The sequence below is a fragment of the Dromaius novaehollandiae genome, chromosome 1, assembly GCF_036370855.1.
Source record: "Dromaius novaehollandiae isolate bDroNov1 chromosome 1, bDroNov1.hap1, whole genome shotgun sequence".
Classification (NCBI taxonomy): Eukaryota; Metazoa; Chordata; class Aves; order Casuariiformes; family Dromaiidae; genus Dromaius; species Dromaius novaehollandiae.
In genome coordinates this window covers 123,548,969-123,566,280 of record NC_088098.1, presented here as the reverse complement: position 1 = coordinate 123,566,280, position 17,312 = coordinate 123,548,969, and the positions used below count along the sequence as shown (strand labels likewise).

General features: G+C 35.2%; 1 protein-coding gene across 14 annotated transcripts in view; it reads left to right on the top strand.

Annotated features, from left to right (window-relative positions):
* The window catches only part of KDM6A (lysine demethylase 6A), a 159,176-nt gene that overhangs the window by 31,266 nt on the left and 110,598 nt on the right, over positions 1-17,312 (top strand). For all 14 annotated transcript variants that reach the window (XM_064497286.1, XM_064497270.1, XM_064497239.1 and 11 more), the window contains 2 exons: positions 1,330-1,438; positions 14,557-14,606. In XM_064497286.1, coding sequence (XP_064353356.1) covers positions 1,330-1,438; positions 14,557-14,606 — 159 coding nt within the window. The remainder of the gene's footprint in view (positions 1-1,329; positions 1,439-14,556; positions 14,607-17,312) is intronic.

Below are 17,312 nucleotides of genomic sequence, written 5' to 3'. Positions count from 1 at the left end.
ATTCTCTGCAAATTTTCCTTTTTTTTAAACTATTTTGATGATTAATACAAGCACACATGAAGTAACTGGACAAAACTACTAATATGGTATTCAGACTTAGCTGTTGCAGAAGGGATTTTTAAACGTTTTTCCCCTTATTCTAAATTTCCAGTTAAACAAAATGACCTAACAGAGCTCATCATTTTTAATTTAATATTAAGGTCTTTAATAGTACATTAAAATCTAGCAGTTCATAATTGCAACTTAATTCTAAACATAGTCAAACCATGAATTGGTGAAAGTCATGGATTAACCAGCTTGAATTAGAATTCAAATCAGAATTCATTGGAATCTTAACTAGCTTTTGAGGACAACAGTGTCTTCTGCTGGTGAAAACACTTTCCCTTCCATTTGAGTTTAGTCAACTACTTCACTTTAATGGTTCTTTTTCTTTTTTTTTTTTTAAATCATTTATTCAAAATTGAGAAACTGATCAGAAGGTGGTGGCTGTTGTTGTTTTGTTTACCAAGCCTGTAAATAGGGTCATGAGATGAGTATAGATTGTTAAAGATTTTGACCATCATGGTGAATAGAAGCGATCAGTTCAGATTACTAAAAACGTCTGTTTGCAGTGCAGAACATATTTTGATGTTAAATGTGCTGCTTACCAAGTTTTAGGTCAGCTTTCCTCAAAGTAAAATTCATTTCTAATTGGATTCAGGTTTTTAGCTTTAATTAGTCTACAGTGACTGTGTAGTGAGTGTAAGGTAGTAAACAGTGCATTTATGACATGATAGAGATATGTAAAAGAATTAGATCTTGGGAAATTATGCTAAGCTATAGGAACTGCTTAAACAAACATGTTAAGGTAGCATATTCTTCTGCTTAGCAGAAAATACTGAAATCATTGGTATAACAAAATGTCCTTTAGGAAAAAAACAAATGTAAATGTGGAATAATGCTTTAATTACTTAAAGCAGTTTTTTCTTGCAGATTGGAAAGAATGAATAAAGTTGTACTTTGATTTTTAAATTAACAAATTATAATGTGTTATAGAAGTTTGTTCTGTGTTTGGGAAATAAAATGCTTCTGGAGTCCACAAATAAACAAGAGAAAACTTTTCATTTTTATTTGTTTTCAATTTGTATTAGAATCAGTAAACTTGCAGCATGGCATTCTCTGTCTTGTTGTTTGGAAACTAATCCTGATGACTGGTTAATGAGTGTGTATAGACTTTTTGCCTTGCAAAATAACGAGAAAGTTTGGTAAAAGACTTGGATTTTTCAGAAAATGCATTATTTTCTTCAGTTAAATATAATAATTTGAAAACCTTCTATTTCTCTTTCCCAGGCTGTTCGCTGCTATGAATCGCTAATATTGAAAGCTGAAGGAAAGGTCGAGTCTGATTTCTTTTGTCAGTTAGGTCACTTCAACCTCTTATTGGAAGATTATCCAAAAGGTAAGCTTTTGTTGTTGTGTGGTGTGGTTTTTTTTGTTTGTTCGTTTGTTTTTGTGCTTCTGATAAATGTCATTGGGCGCTGTCATTTGATGAACATGACACTATAGAATCAAATGCATGTGGATAATAACTCACTGTTTTCTCTTGGTTTGTACCATAGTTCAAAGTAACAAAATAAGAATGATGTTATCTTTACAAAAACAGTTGTATTCAAACTTTTTGATCATTACTTTAATTAAAAAGAAAAAGCCAAAACATTTCACTGGTTCAGGTACAAGTATGAAATTTATTCAGCTTATAGGGAAGAAAAGTGGGAACTGCAGAAGTTAATATTACTGTGGAGACACAGGTGCATGGAATTATATAGCCTGTCTTAGGCTGGGCTCATGCTTCCATGTTTGTCCTAAATCTCAACAGCTAAAACAAGGCTGAAAGTGTTAATTCAAGAATAAAATTATGCATTAAAGAAATGTGTTTTAAGTTCTGTTTTAGATACAAGATGGAAGAGTGGGCTTTTTTTCTTAAAAAAAGATCTCTGTTTCATTGGTTTTGTTTGTTTGTTTTGAAATTTTCTGAATACTTCTAGCCATCATTGCAGCCAGTGAACGTAGACCTTTATGTACACTTGTGCTTTATTGCATGTTGGCCAATAGACTGCAGTTTTGGTAGTGGTGTGGATTCCCAAATATGCTCTTACCGTGATGCTTTTTGAGAAATAGGGCTAGATCTTCAGCTCCTGTCATTTCCCCTTTATGTATCGCTGAGTGTCAGGTTCAGTGTCTGACAGCTTTCTCCTCTCTGGTGGTTGTGGAAGGTATAGATGGGTAGAAAGTCTCTTTGGATCTTATTCCACATAGATATTTAGAGCAGATCAGAGTATTTAGTCTTTTCATAGGATGTCTTTTTTTCATTGTTGTCACTTCTCAATTTTAACGTGAATGCAGCTCTGTCTGGTGATTATTTAAGAAAACCAACCAGCCCCCTTCCTCCAAGCTTCCCTCCCTCCCCTGCCCTTTCTCGAAACACACAAACATACTGTTTTACAAGTAATCCTGGGAAGTGGAAGTAGGGAGATAAGATGGGCCGATGGAGTGCTTGCATCCATGCCTAACTGATGGTGGCTTAAAAGCAATGTTTAGTGATTTGGGCTCTGTGGACCCTTTCATACAGTGTGTCTACTTGTTCATCATGCATAACATAAACCAGTATCAGATAGGATTTGTGGGAGCTTTTCTCATCTTTATTGTTTAGGTGGGAAATGTTTAGATTTAACATTACTGGGGAGGAATTTCCAGTTGTCTAAATTCAGTATGTTGATTTAGAAGTCTTTGAGTGATGGATGTTGTCCACTGAAGATATCTGCCTCTTTCTGTTGAATATATGGAGAGTTTAGGGACCTTAGCAGGCCAGCTTGAACCTACATCTCAGGTTACACGTATAAGTTACAACTTATACCTACATACCTACATATTGTGTGATGTTACTAGTGTTTCTGATTCCAAAGACATGGAAGAAGCTGAAGAGAACATAGCAATATGTTTGTATGGAACAATGTGTTTTTCCATAAACATCTACCATCTCCTCTGCAAACAACTTTTACCGTTGTTGTTCTGATTAGCGTAATGCAACTTGGTATGATGTGACTGCACTACAGCTTATTGGATATATTTTATTTGCAAAAATAGTGTGGGATTGTGGGCTGAACTGTATTAATTCTTCTGTTAATAACAGCTAAGAGTGACAGGACAAGGCATTGCTATGAATCAGAGGCAAGGTTTACTGATGGGGAGCCTACTTTGTACAATGCATATAATTTAAAATAAAACACAAAAATACAGCTGATGGTTGAAAATACCAATTTTTCAGAACTGTGAAGAGGCATAAGCTGAACTGTGTGAGGAGAAATATTTAGACATTAAAATTTTGAACTAAAATATTTAATATTTTCTTAGCTGCCTCTAAAATTCACAGTCATGAAAGATGTCTCAAAAAGTGAGAAAACTGTTAGTAATGAAGAATGAGAAATTAGGTGCATCTGGACATTCAGACAAATGGCGTAAGGAAGAAGCTGTTACTGAAGGAGTTTGAATTGATAGGAAATACAGTAGCATCTAAGGGAAATTAAAGGTGCGGTTTTTTTTATTTGTTTGTTTTGTTTAATGAGGGACAAATATTCTTGTTTAAAGCAATTATTCAAGTCCAGAAGCAAGGATAGTAAAAGTATTATCCATAATACAAAAAGACACAAGTATTCAGTAACTATTTTGCCCCTTTGAAAGAAATAGAATGCTGATTTCATTCTCAGTTTGAAGTATGAATAAGTTTTATTTCATTCTATAAATTCTGTTATTCTTAGTTAGCAAATATATTAATTACAATTATAATTAATTTTTAAAATCTTTAGGGCATGAAAAGGAATGGGAGTTCAAAAACTTTTTCATCCTTCTGATGTTTGTTTTAGCAAATTTTGAAGTCCTGGAAGTTCCAGAAACGTAAGGTGCTGAAGCAGGATGGTCTTGGAAGCTATAATCTGTCTGATCTGAAACTAGTCTTGGACAAAGTCATGGAGAAATTGATGTAGGATGTAATTAATACAGTATCAGAAGATAGTAGCATGACTAATGCTAAGCAACTCTTTTTTTTTTTTTTTTTTTTTTTGGAAGCCCTTATATATACAGCCTTATATATAAGGTATAAAGGTATATTTTTATTACAGGCAAATGTGATACAAGTGTTCTTTGTTTAAAAAATTATGCAGTACAGTTTGTACCAAGTAGTACAAAATCATTAATTGATTGCAAAAGTCTGATTGTTGATGGAAGCAACAGCAATTTAGCAGTGCTAAGATAACAGAGATATGTTAATAGCTGCATGTTCATATTTTGTTCCAGTTTGATCTGTCTCCATTAACTTTTTTCCACAAATACATAGACAAACTTGGATTATTCAGTTAAGTATACTCTTTGAGTGTTAATATTTTCATGTAGTTTGTACCTTCTCATAAACCTAGTAGCGAAGACTGTATGTCAGTTCTGTATAGGACTAGGACTACTAGCATCGAAAGGAGGAGCTCTGAAAAAGATTCATGGCCGATTACTACAAGTAACTAGGCATATACAATCCTTGCTGCATGTGCAGGGAGAATATCAGGTAGGAGCAGGCTATCTTTGAATTTGCAATAAATTGATGGCTGACATTAGATGGATTTAGACTTAAAACATATATTTTTAACTGAAATCTATTAAATGTTGTAGTAATTTTTCAAGAAATGTATGTTTTTTGTCACTTGCAGTCTGTCAAAATTTATTATCTTCTTAAAAAAATGCTGCTCTCAAACAAGAGTGGTGAATTTTCTTCAGAAATTATTTGATAAGGTTCTTTTTCTCTATATTATATGTGAGGTCAGACTAGAGTATCATGACGTTTTCTGTTAGCCTTTAAAATATCTGAAGTTGATCTACAGCTTGTAATTTTTCCAAAATGCAACCTGGTTGAATTGCTGCTGTTACCTTGAGAGTTTTCTCTGCAGCTATGAAATTGACTTGCCTTGTTAATTTCACTCTGCTACTCTTAGGAGGAGGTATTAAGCAAGATGCCAATCTTCTTGCAGATTCTGAAATACTGTGAGTTACTGATTTGCATTCAGGAGATTATAACCAAGGTAATTGACTCAGTTTAGCAAGCATGTTCCAGGGTGGTTTTTGTGCCCTGCTTTTATCCTTTGGACTATTACTGCTCAGAATTTGGCTTCAGATGTCCCCAAAATGAGCACATTCTCTGCTCCCAGTGAAAACTATTCCGTTCCTCCATAGCATTTTCTTAAGCCTAATCTGATGTCTTCCTTTTTTTTTTCTTCTTTAAAAAAAACAAAAAACAAAAAAAACACAGTTATCCATCAACAGATTGATTATTTCAGAGGCTTACAAAACCGTTGTTCCCTGGGCATGTCTTTGGTGGGTGGCATCCCCTCATCTGCTTGTTGCTGCTCTCTGCTTTGTTCCCCAAACAGCTGAAAGTGCAGCTGTCTGGGGAGCTGAACCAACTGAAGAATAACCAAGCACAAAAAAGGGACACATTGCCCCAGAAAGTGAAACCTCAGCCTCAGGTTTTGCCAGAGGAGGTTGATACAGGCTTTTGGCATGATTTGGGTTGATGTAGGCATGTAGATCATGTAGGCTTTTGGATGCTGGCAGAATTGTGAATCCATCTAAGACTGTATGGCAGATACCTCGCATCTTTATCTGTTACTTCATTCCTTTGGAGGGCCAGGGTTTTGCCAAACTTATCTTGCTGATAGTCTTAGAAGAAATGAATGCTATATCAGTAGTTTGACTGAGATGTTTTTTCTTTTTCCATGACCCTGGTTTCCATAAGGAGTGCAGAGAATGATCTTTGAAGTTTTGGTTCTAGTTTAACGTTGTTTGAGCTCATGAACTCTGAAGTCACCTGTATTTTTCTTAGGGATCATTATATCTGTTTTGTAGAAGGAGTGTATATGTTGGCTGTGTCCCAACCTGTGACCTGGAGGACTCCTAGCAATTGCACAATAGGAGGCATAATTTTATCTTTGACCACCTTGAACTGCTATTCTCTAAGCAAAGTGCCTGGAAGAAGATAATGCACTTAATTGTGAAAAACATACAAGTGTTCAAATCACAGTTACCAAAGTATAATAAATACTGCACTGGAATTATTATTGCTTTACTCAAGTGGTGATCACATTTTGCATGTACTACATTATTATAGTTTTAATAATCATACTTACATTTTGTATGTAGATACTGACTGCATTGTAATCAAAAGCACTAATAGAAAAATACTTTAATTTAGAAGAAAGTGCTTACTAGTTCAAGGGCATTTTCTTAGTGATCGTTAGGCTAAATTTTGAAAAAAATTGAGAATAAGGAGTATTTCTTGGGATGCTCACTGACTAAGATGTTGCCTAAAATCAACATGTAAACAGTTTACACTGTTCTTGTGTTGCAATCCAACAGTGTGTATGTGTACCTCTGTACATACACATACAGAATTTTTTTATAGTGGTTAATGTCTTAAACTTTCAGAGCTTTCAGGGAAAGTATTATCATTAGAGACCATTTCAGTGAGCTACATTGTGAGGTATAGTGTAGCAGACATCATTTAATAAAATGTAAGAGACCATATTTCCAGCATAGCCCAGCAGCAATCAGCACAATCCTATCTATCTTTTACTGATGATTCCTGGAAGAACTAGAATTGGTTTCAGGTGTAACAGCATCCGAACGGTTTGAGGAAGAGATGATTGTGTTTCAAACAGTGTGATCTTTAAGGTTGTTTTTTGTTTTTTTGTTTTTTTGTTTTTTTTTTTTAACTCCTTAATTGTTAGTAATTGCCTGAAACCATTTAGAATTGTTTGTTTCATCTTCAGGTTGCTGTTGTTAAATTTTAGTCAGTTTAAATTATTGCATGAAATTCCTCTGGAATGTAGTAAGAATGTTCTCCTAAGCTTGAAAAATTACAATGTTCTCCTTAAAATAGTTTTTTTGGCAATTGGGATTCTTATTATAGAATGTAAGTAGAGTATGTTTTTTGAATGGTTGTCTGAAATTTTTCATTTTGGACAGTGTTTTAAATACACTCTTAACTGTCAAAAGCCATTTTGAAGAGTATGTTCTTTGAAGGATTTTTTTAGCTTCATGTGATTGTTGTGTTCTTTCACTGATACACTCAGTATTTTTAAGATCTTTCCTAGAGTAACAGCATTAAGTATGTGCTGGACTGAAAGTAGTTTATTATCTAAAGGATTTCTGTAATAGCGAACTCCCCATCATGATTAATCAGTGTCTCTCTTATTAATGCCACTTAGTCTCCTGTGCAGCTTATTGTTGGATATGACTATGGGACAGTGACCTTCGCACCAGTTTGCTGCTGCATTGTATTTCCAGACGTGGATGTGTACTTGATAATAGTTTTCTGAGTAACTTTATTTGGTGATTTCTTTTTTCCCCTTTCTTAAATGTATGATTGTGTTGCTTTTGAGTGTCTGCCTTCAGTCTTCAGAAGACATGCTTTAGGCTCCTTTGATCATATGCCGTCTTGGTACTTTCAGCACAAGTCTCTAGAGGAAACTGAAAGCAGCCTCTCCCCTGAGGCCTTGGAACAGAATACCTGAGCAGTATTTTGCTACTCTAAGTTGTGCGCCTTTTTTTTTGTTTGTTGTTGTTTTTTTTAATCGTTGACCCAACCTTGGAATCTCTTCAATCTTTTATATTCTTGGCTAATCCCCTAGCCTAGCAGTATTCAATTTGCTAGGTTAAAACATCAATATGGATAAAACCTGAACTGCTTAGTAGGTTGTTTGCATAATCTACGAATGTCTCCAGGTGTTTAACCAATACTTAGGTTTCCTAAATAAATTGTCAAATTTAAAACAATGCATGTTTCCCTTTCCTTACTTCTCTTGTGCAATTCTTCACCTAATTTTCTGTCTTTCCATTCCTCTTCTGACCAGATAGGCACTAAGAAATGCTCTTTGCTTGTTTAAAAATTAACATTAAAAAATAAATTCTTATTTAAGAAAGCAAATTCTTATCTATAGAGAAGAACATGGGGTTGAGTTGATTTTATAGTTCTTTTCTTCTCAGGGCTATGTCATCAGATTCAAGTTTGCCCTTACCTTTCCTACTACAATTTAAGTTTGAAATGAAACAGAAGTTTAGCAAGCCAAAAATCTGTGGTGGTCACATTTAGCCATGCAAGATGCCACTAGGTGGTGTCAGTATCTAGTTCACATTTTCATTACTTAAGCTCTAAAAAATTCAAGCTGCTCCATGTTTGCATGAGTTTAAAAGGCTTCCTAAATTTTCAGGTGTCATAAAAGAGGTCTGGTAGGGTAGGTCATAAAACCTGTCCTTTTGTTACTATGTGATTTGTGATTGGATGTGCTAAAAATGACAAGTAGAGAGATGTCATTCAGTCAGTGCTTTGCTCCCCATTTTCACCTTTTTTCATTTGTTTGTTTAGGTAATGGATTTAGACTCTGGACGTGATGAGTGAGATTGTCTACCCATTATTGAAAAAAATATGTAACTTGTAAAGTTTTGCCGTTTTCTCATATATTAAGTAGATTAAAACAAACAAATAAGAAGATCCTGAAACCACATATGTGGTAGTTATATAAAAATATCTTTCATATTCTTTATGTGAAATCAAGGAATCTTAAACAGGAGGAAATAAGGAAATGGTATACTCTGTGTCCTGACTCTGAGAGGAAATGGAGTCTTACAGAGCAAATAATCAATGCCAGATCGTTCCATCTTGTATTAAAGATATAGTAGGTCTTGCAAAGTGGCCCGTTGCTGGTGGGTGCAAAACCTTTTTCAATACGAGAAACGAGCAGAATGTAACTGTATGAACTCACCGAGGGTCAGCTCTGCATTAGGTGGCAGAGGTTTGTAAGATAGATTCCTAAACTGGCTCAGATTCTGGGACAGTTCAGGAGTTTATATATACTGCCCAGTATAATTTTATTTCTTTAGGGTGGTGAAAAGATTGTTTTTCTTTTTGGAACTATTTTAGGTAAACACTCTTGTATTCTCATCAAATGACATAGCTGACTCTGAATGATCTGACAAGCTGTGGGTACCTTTGGGTCAAATTAAGCCATTATTCAAGGTAAGATGGTAAATGGTGTGTCTGCCACTCAGTAGGTTTTAGTCTTTCCAAGAGTCGCAGCATAAGGGTTGTTGGGAAATAACATAAATTGCCAGGTTTTGGAGAGAGAGAGATCTTGATTAGAAGAGTGCTAGTCAGAACTTATTTGATAGGTAATGAAGTCCTGGGCAGAAGGCTGGAGACACGGAGGTCACTGCAAGCTCCTTTTGTAAGAAGCCATGAGTCCTTTCTTCAACACTGTTTAGATGTCTGGACGGAGTCTCTCTGTTTTGTGACTTTTAAGAGAATTGTCTGTGGTTGACTAGATCCTGTTAGGAATACGATCTAATTGGCAGTGAAAGAAGGAAAATTTTCTTCCTCTTCTTCCAAAATCTTCATACTGTAAGATGCTCAGGAGTTATTTGTGTGCTGAGAAAAGACATTTCTATATGTTTGACCTCCAACAAAATGATTCCAAAGGCTTAGGAATTTCAGTGGCTAACTTCTAAATGTGAAAAGCTAAATAGTAAATTCCCGATAGAAGATTGTCAGAAAAATTCAGCTGTGATTTCAAACACTCATTTCATTATGGTATTCTGTAGCCCTAGATTAATTTAAATGGATTTTTAAGGCTCGCTGTAAGTTGGACATGGCAGAAATGCTGAGATGCTTGATTTAACTTGTTTGTAGTAATAAATTTGGATTTTTAAAATCTTTTCTCTAAATTTCCATTATTCATATTACTCACATGATTGTGAAAATTATAATACCTGAAAAAACAATTTTATTTAAAGATTTCAGATATTTTAATTTCTGATTTGTAACCTTCATAATACATGTTTTAGATGAGAATTCTTTCACTTTTTTTTAAAGTGGGTAAACATTTCTCAAAACCTAACAGAGAGCATTGCCTTGCTTATTTGTTAATTATTTAAAAGTATCACCGTTTTCCCTGTAGGCAGCTTGGTTTAATTCTCCCTGGAAACCGTTAGAATATGGGCTTGTTTAAAAAAAGACATCCTAACTGAAAAGAGATTACTCATGTCAACAGGAGTTGACAGCTGTTTTGAAAGATGGGCAATAGCTCATAGAAATCTTTCCAGCAAAAATTGTCTCACCTGGGAATGACCAGTCTTGGATGAAAAATAAAGGTGCAAATGACAGTGTATCCTTTAATATTTTTCAAAAAAAGCTACTAATGCATTATACATGTGATTGTCTTTTCACTTTCTAATAAATCAGAGTATATCATCCTGTTAAGATCATAGCAGTGATCAAGCATGTTTCATAAAGAAAGTTGTGTAACTTGTTTATTTGTTCAGTAGATTTACTTATTTTTTTTCTTAATCTAAAATAAATTTTGTAAATCTAGAGGTTCATGCTAATTTCCTGTAGTCATAAACTTAAATAAGCTTTAATTTAGGGGAAAAGTTGCTTGTAGTTTCATAATATGCTTTTTAGATAAAATGTTGTATTTCAATACTATAGACACAGGATGCATGTTTGATATATGTTGGCAGGGTGCTGACCAGTGACCCACTTGGAGAGTAGAAACTAGTGTGATAGGGTCCAGGTTTATGGTTCATGTTTTACTGCTTTAGACTACTAGGCTTTTTTTTTCTTTACTAGATTTTCAAAAGTTTTCATTTCAGAATTTCATTTCAAGCCTGTTTTTAAGTGCAAGATTCTTATGAACATGCTTGACTAGGAATATTTCATATGGGCCTTAGCAAAAGAATACTCCATTGAATCCCTTTTTTTTTTCTGTCTGTTCCTTCAGTCCTTTACAGCAAACCTTTAGTGCTTGTGGAGCAAGTGCTTAATGTAGATTCGTAAGAAGCAGAAATAAACTTTCACAGGCAACTATATATTGAACATTTGTTAAACACCTGTAGTTGTGCATGAATAACATTTTCTGATTGTCTAACTTTTTTGAGGAGGAAAGGGCAAAGTAGTTCCTGTTTGCAGGTGTAAACACCTTTCCATGATTCATTGTTGTTGTGCATTTTCAGCACAATACTGGGAGTTTTAGTATTAGATCTTCAGGAATTAAGTATTCTTCTGCAGCCAGCCACTGTACTGTTATCCTAGAAGGGAAGCATGGATCTATAGAACCTGGGTTGCTGAACCTAGAAGTGTCATTGGGAACTTCAAACACTCCTCTGAAGAAGAGGACTGTAGTGTATTCTTTTCTCAAGAAGAACAACAAGACCTTCCTTACAGGGGAGGTCTTCTCTTCATATTCTATATCTATGAAATGTCCTTCAGCAGTTCATGCTTTCCAGGTATGGTGTATGTAGTCATTTTAGTGGTAGTGTGAGACTGTTTCTTTGGGAAACTGCTAATTTTGTTGAGGAATGGGAGAGGTAGAAAAGGAAATGATTTGCACATGTCAGTACTCTAGGGAAACCTGGTGGCATATCATGAAACAAAGACTCCTTTCTTTAATCTGCAAGCTTTTCCAACCATATTAAATGGAGATGCTAGAACTTCTGTTGGCAAGTCGCTTTATGAGCAAGAGGTGTTAGTGGAGCCTGTTTTCCTGCATCTCCTAACTTTCCTCCTCCCCTGACATGTTCTTTATCAGATCTGAACACAGTGAATGTCCTTAGGTCTCTTCTCTCCCTTTTTTTCAGTGCTTCTTAGCTCTGTTGCATTGTCTCTGTTTGGCTGGGAAAGGAGGCCATGCATGCTCTGGCTGGCCTAGAGTTAGGAACAGGAATAAAGGATATACCTTTCCTTTTTTCTATACTTGAATAAGAAATGGTTTTGGTCACAGAATGACAGTAAAGGTTTTTTCTTTTTCAGTCTTCTGTTGCTTCTCTGTTCTTGTAATTTTTTTGAATAATTGACATTTTGTGAACTTACTAGCAGTACCTTAACTGCTATAGGGAAATTTATATTTTAGCTCTCTTGTCTACTGAGTATGACTGTGTGAGTATTCCTCTATGTTTAACTATTACACTGAAAAGGTTTTTGTTTTCATTCTGTCAATATAAGGCCTTAGCATTGAATTTAATGTTCTCTTTATCTTTTTATTTCATCCTTATACCCTATATAATAGACTGCCTTAGTTACTTTATCAAAATAACAGGTTACAATAATTTCTCAGTTTCCTAAATCATGTGTAATGTGGTGCTGTTGAGTTAAGGTTTTGAAATATGTTTTAACTTTCAAATTTGAATAGGTACTGCTTGAGTGAAATAACTTTTCTTTCTTTTATTTAGCTGTGGCTTATTTTATGTTTTTGTGTGCCCCTGTGTGTACATGTGCATGTTTCTCCTGTTTGGGAAGGCAAAGTCAGGCTCATGTTCAAATAGCTTTTCTATCCTAAAGCTGTTAATGATACCTGGAGGAAAGTGAATTTGGAAGAAATATTTGGGGGAGGGCATTATTCTGCATTCTGGTGAACATACGGCATAACAAAATTACAGAATGTGACCGAAATATTCTTAGACTTAGTGAGATACATATGTGTTTGTATCAAATTGGAGAGGGGGAAGAGAAAAATGTATTCTTAAGGTGTGAAATGTTCAGCCTGATTGACTAGATTTTTAAATGATTTTATTCAGCTTAGTTTCATGTAGACATTTACAGATGCTGCATGTTGATAATGTAAGGATGATGAATATTCTCATACATATTTTTTCTACTCTGGGCATCTAAATGAATCACAGTTTAGAGCACTAAAATTAGAAGCTGGCTTTAAAAGTAATCACAGTGGTGAGGGGCACCTTGTCAGCATAATTCAGCATATATCAGTTATTTAAAAATTTGTGGTTGCGAGTATCCGTAGACAGATCAGTGCGGAGGTGGATGAAGGTTGCCTTGGGGCCTGTCGGTGCTGTGGGGAGATGAGCGGCCAGGAACGCGGGCAGGGGCAGGGAGACGGGAAGGCTTCTTCAGCGAGGGGGCTAATTCCCCCCGCCAGTGGGAAGGTCATGGGGGTAACCTGGTGGGAAAAGTTACTGGGAGAAAAACTCCCAAGGTAGTTATAAAGAACCGGCAACTTAAATTCTTGTATTTAACGGACGTTAAACGTATATTTTAAGAACAAACCTGACCAAGAGCCAAAACTTCAGAAGATGGGCAAAAGAGCTGTAGGCACCCGTGCTTTGGTACTAAGTTCAAACACGCAAACAAACTTTGAATATTTTGTTAAATGATAAATCAGTGAATTTCGCCCTGCTTCAGGTGGGTGGTGTGTAGATTACCCTTAATGGCCAGGTTGTTTATTAGCCTGCTTACATGTACTTACATGCAGAATTTCGTGCATCCAGTGGAAAATGTTTAGGGATCTAGACATCAGGGAAGACTGAGAATCGCTAGGATACAGAATGTAACCAAAAGCGATTGAAGAGATCTGGGTGCATCCTGAGCTAAATTCTTTGGAAAAGCAAACTCTGTATGTCTTGCCAGTATGCGTTTTTATTCTTACTTTGCTTAAATCTAAGACTTTTTTTTGTTAAGTTACTGAAATGAGTATTCAGGACAGGTATTGAAGGATAGTATAACTTGGAGACGTGGTTTTGTGGTGGTACTTGCAGGAAATGAGCCTCCACATAAAGTACATACTGTTCTTGCTCTCTTAATCTGTTGGCATTTGTTTAGTGTTTGTAATTCTTCAAAGCAGAGACTTTTTTTGATGTTTGGAAAACATATAGTATGTAGATACCATTCATAAATCTTAAGAAACAAACACTTGAAAAATCAAATTCTTGATGGTACTGCAATGAATCATTATCTAAAATACTCCATTTTCGGTGATGCTTAGCGCAGTGTTCTTACAAGAACATACGGCCTGTTTGCATTCTAGTCTGATGCCACCATATGCCCGTTAGCCAAAGGCAAGATGTGTCAACAGGAATTTTTAGTGGGAAAGAGGGATGAGGGACTAGCAATTTAAGAACTTCATCGCTGAGTAGTGCTAATGTCTATGAAGGTGGTGTTCTGGAGCTGTTTTTCAGGCCAGTCTTGGTCTTACTACATGTTGAATAAAACGTAAGCTTTTTTTTTTTCCCACTTGCTTTTGTTTCTCTAGTCACTGAATGAAAGGGCATGTGAAACTGATTTCTCTCTATGTGTCCCTCTGCACCCGTTCTTTAAAAATTACAGGACATCTGGGAGCATTGTAAATGAGCTACATGATTAAATTTTTAAATGTTACAGCAGCTTTGTCCAGAAAAAAATCCCCAAATTTCAAATGATTCTTTTTGTTATAAGTTTTCTTTAAAATATTGCTTGATTTACATTTGTATGATTAATAATAAATATTCGTTTGGGTTGACATTTCATAAAACAAAATTATAATCTTAAGGAATGCATTACCCACAGCAGTGTACTTATTGTGGCAATGTTACTTTTATTAAACCATTTATCATCTTAATGCTGTACATTCTGACTGACTCTTAAGGTTTTCTATCTTTTCTTTAAAAAAAAGAAAAGCAACAAAACAGAAATTCAACATTCATTTTTCTTTCCTACAGCATTATCTGCATACCAGAGGTACTACAGTTTACAATCTGACTACTGGAAGGTCTGTATATGCCTTTTTTTTTTTTCCTTTTCTTTTTAAACATGTTGATGTAAATGATTGGGTTTCTAAAATAGGTTAATTTTTATATAAGTTTGGAGTACATACCTGCGATCACTTTTTGCTTTATTAATTGGGTCCTATGGAAACGTTCACCTGTGTGTACAATTTATTATGAATTTAAGTGCAAATAAATCTTCACGCTGTTTGTGGAAATGGCAGATAAATTGTCACGTTGTAGGATTTTTTGATTATCTGTTACTTCAATTTTTATTATGTAAGCCTAGATATTTGAATATATATGAGTACTGAGAGAATCATAACCACTTGAAAGCTGCTGCACGGGCTTTGTACTTTTACTAGAAGAGATGTTCTCAGGTGGTTTATTTCCATAAATGACAAATTGTTTAAAGTTCCTTTCAATATTCTGTTAGCTAATGCTCTTATATAAAACAGGGAAATTTCGGTTAATGTAGCTATGAGTGTTATCTTTAAGTCCATGTGAAGCAGTAGGACAGTAAATGAATAGAAGTACAGAATTTTACAGTGATGTGAAAAACAGTTAGCATCGTTACAGTGTCAAATGGAATAATCTGGAGCTCATGATTGAGTCACAAGTGTAGGAAAGCACGTATGCGCACAGTTAACACTTGTGTGTTTTTAAGCAGATGTTTACCTTTGAAAGTGTGCATAATCCCATATTTCAAATAGGGCTCAGTCTGGGAAGACATAAATGTAACGTATACATCAGCATTCAAAAACAGCATTTTCTGTGTTCCTTGCATTTTCTAGGGAATATAAGTACCTTCTAAAAAGTTCTGTTACATCATCTCCCATTTGGGGAGAGGGAGTGGGAAGAGAAAGACAGGAGAAATAAAGTGTAGAAAAGTGAACTTAAATAAATGTATTCTGCTCGCATGTGGAGGAGAGATCCAGTCGGAGGGTCCCAGGGAGCTTGTTCATGTTGCCTTGTGAAGCCCAACTCCAGCTGAAGTTGTGCGAGTGCAGTGTTCTCACCAGGGCATTTGGCAGTTGAAGTAGTTTTTTTGGAAACGATATTATGATTTTTTTTTTTTTTTTTTAATACATTGGTTAAAAAGAGCATTCTTCTATTCTTCTCATGTACTCTTGGAGAGTCTGCCTAAAGATTTCTGTTAATTGAGTGTTGGGATTGTTGATTAATATTAATTAACCATCTCTTGTAATAGCTTGTATTGTTTGCACTCTTCCCCTGTAAAGTAGTTCAGAATATTTTGTGACTCCCGTTACATTTTCTGGCTTGTATTCTAATGGGTTGTTATTAGAAGAAGCGATAGATGATTTAATAAATCATTTTCCAGCCATTTTCAGAGAGTGCAGTGCAAGATATAAGTAATTTTTATATGTGTATATATATATACATATGTATGTGTGTATATATATGTATGTTCATATTGGTAGGCTTACAGGACTTCAGTATGGTGCAGAATATTATCTGCAGTTAAAACAAATGGGAACTCTATTTGATTGTTTGGCAGTTCCATTTCAAGAGCTTGGATGATAGTAAAATGTGCCATCTGTACTTGACTTGTCGAAAACAATTTCTATTCGTACTCAATGTGCTGATATTTTACGCAACTTCTAACACATACCTGCTTCCTCTGTGTGTCCCAGGAGTCTAACCTTGCAGAGATAATTTCAGACAAGTCCAGTTAGAAGAATGTAAGCATCATGGGGTTGACAAAAATATTTTGACCTCTGCAAAGAAAAAAATTTCTTCAGATTGCCTCATACAGAAGGATCTCATTGTGAGCTCCCCTATGAATGTGTAGTCCTAAATGTTTTATCATAATCATTTCAGAAATTTTTCGTAATGGTATCTGCATGAAAAGAGCCTGAAAGAGTTCAAAAATATTTTTCAGGAAAAACTTAACTGATAATACCGATAGAAATCAGAGGCTAACCATGTATCTCTTACTAATGGACGATGAAGCTAGTCCAGAGTTTGCAGTGGAAAGTTGCAGGGGTTGAGCCAGGAAAGAGGGGTCCCCCACCCACTGTCCTGAAATGAGAGGATTTCTTGTTGTTCCTTAATGTCTGTTCCTCTCCCCCCACAACTATCTTTTCTTTTTATTATTACTCACATTTTCTTTTACTCAACATCTATAGGATATCCTTTAGTCAAGAAAATTTAGTTTGCTGTGTATTTTTGGTCACTCCATTAGATACAGTTTTGATGTACTTTATAATTAACTTTTTTGCAGAGCTACACAAATAATTGAAAAGCAGTTACATTTCATTATTTTACTGCTTTTTAAAAGATTAATTCTCTCTTGTTTTTCTTTTCTTTTTTTTTTCTTTTTTTAGTTCTTTCAGGTGTAGATATCACCAGCTAAGCTGTTAGATTTTCTGATGCTGAGGAAGGGGGGAGAGAGAAGGGTGGGAAGAAAGGGTGGGATTTGTGAGCTATGAGGACACCTGTGTGAAAATACTGAGAAATTCGTGGAGACTGCTGGATCACATGAAGATTGTTATATAAGATAGGTTTAAACCCAGACAGCAACAGTCTTTAATAAACTTAGGCAGCACATCTGAAATTACATGCTGCATTGCAAATTTATGTGGTTGAAATAAGTGTCCTGTATCTACTTTGTTTATAAATAGAAAACTTGTAGAGGGATTGTGAGAAGTTTTAGGTTGCTTTGGGTATATTTTGGCTGCCTTATATAA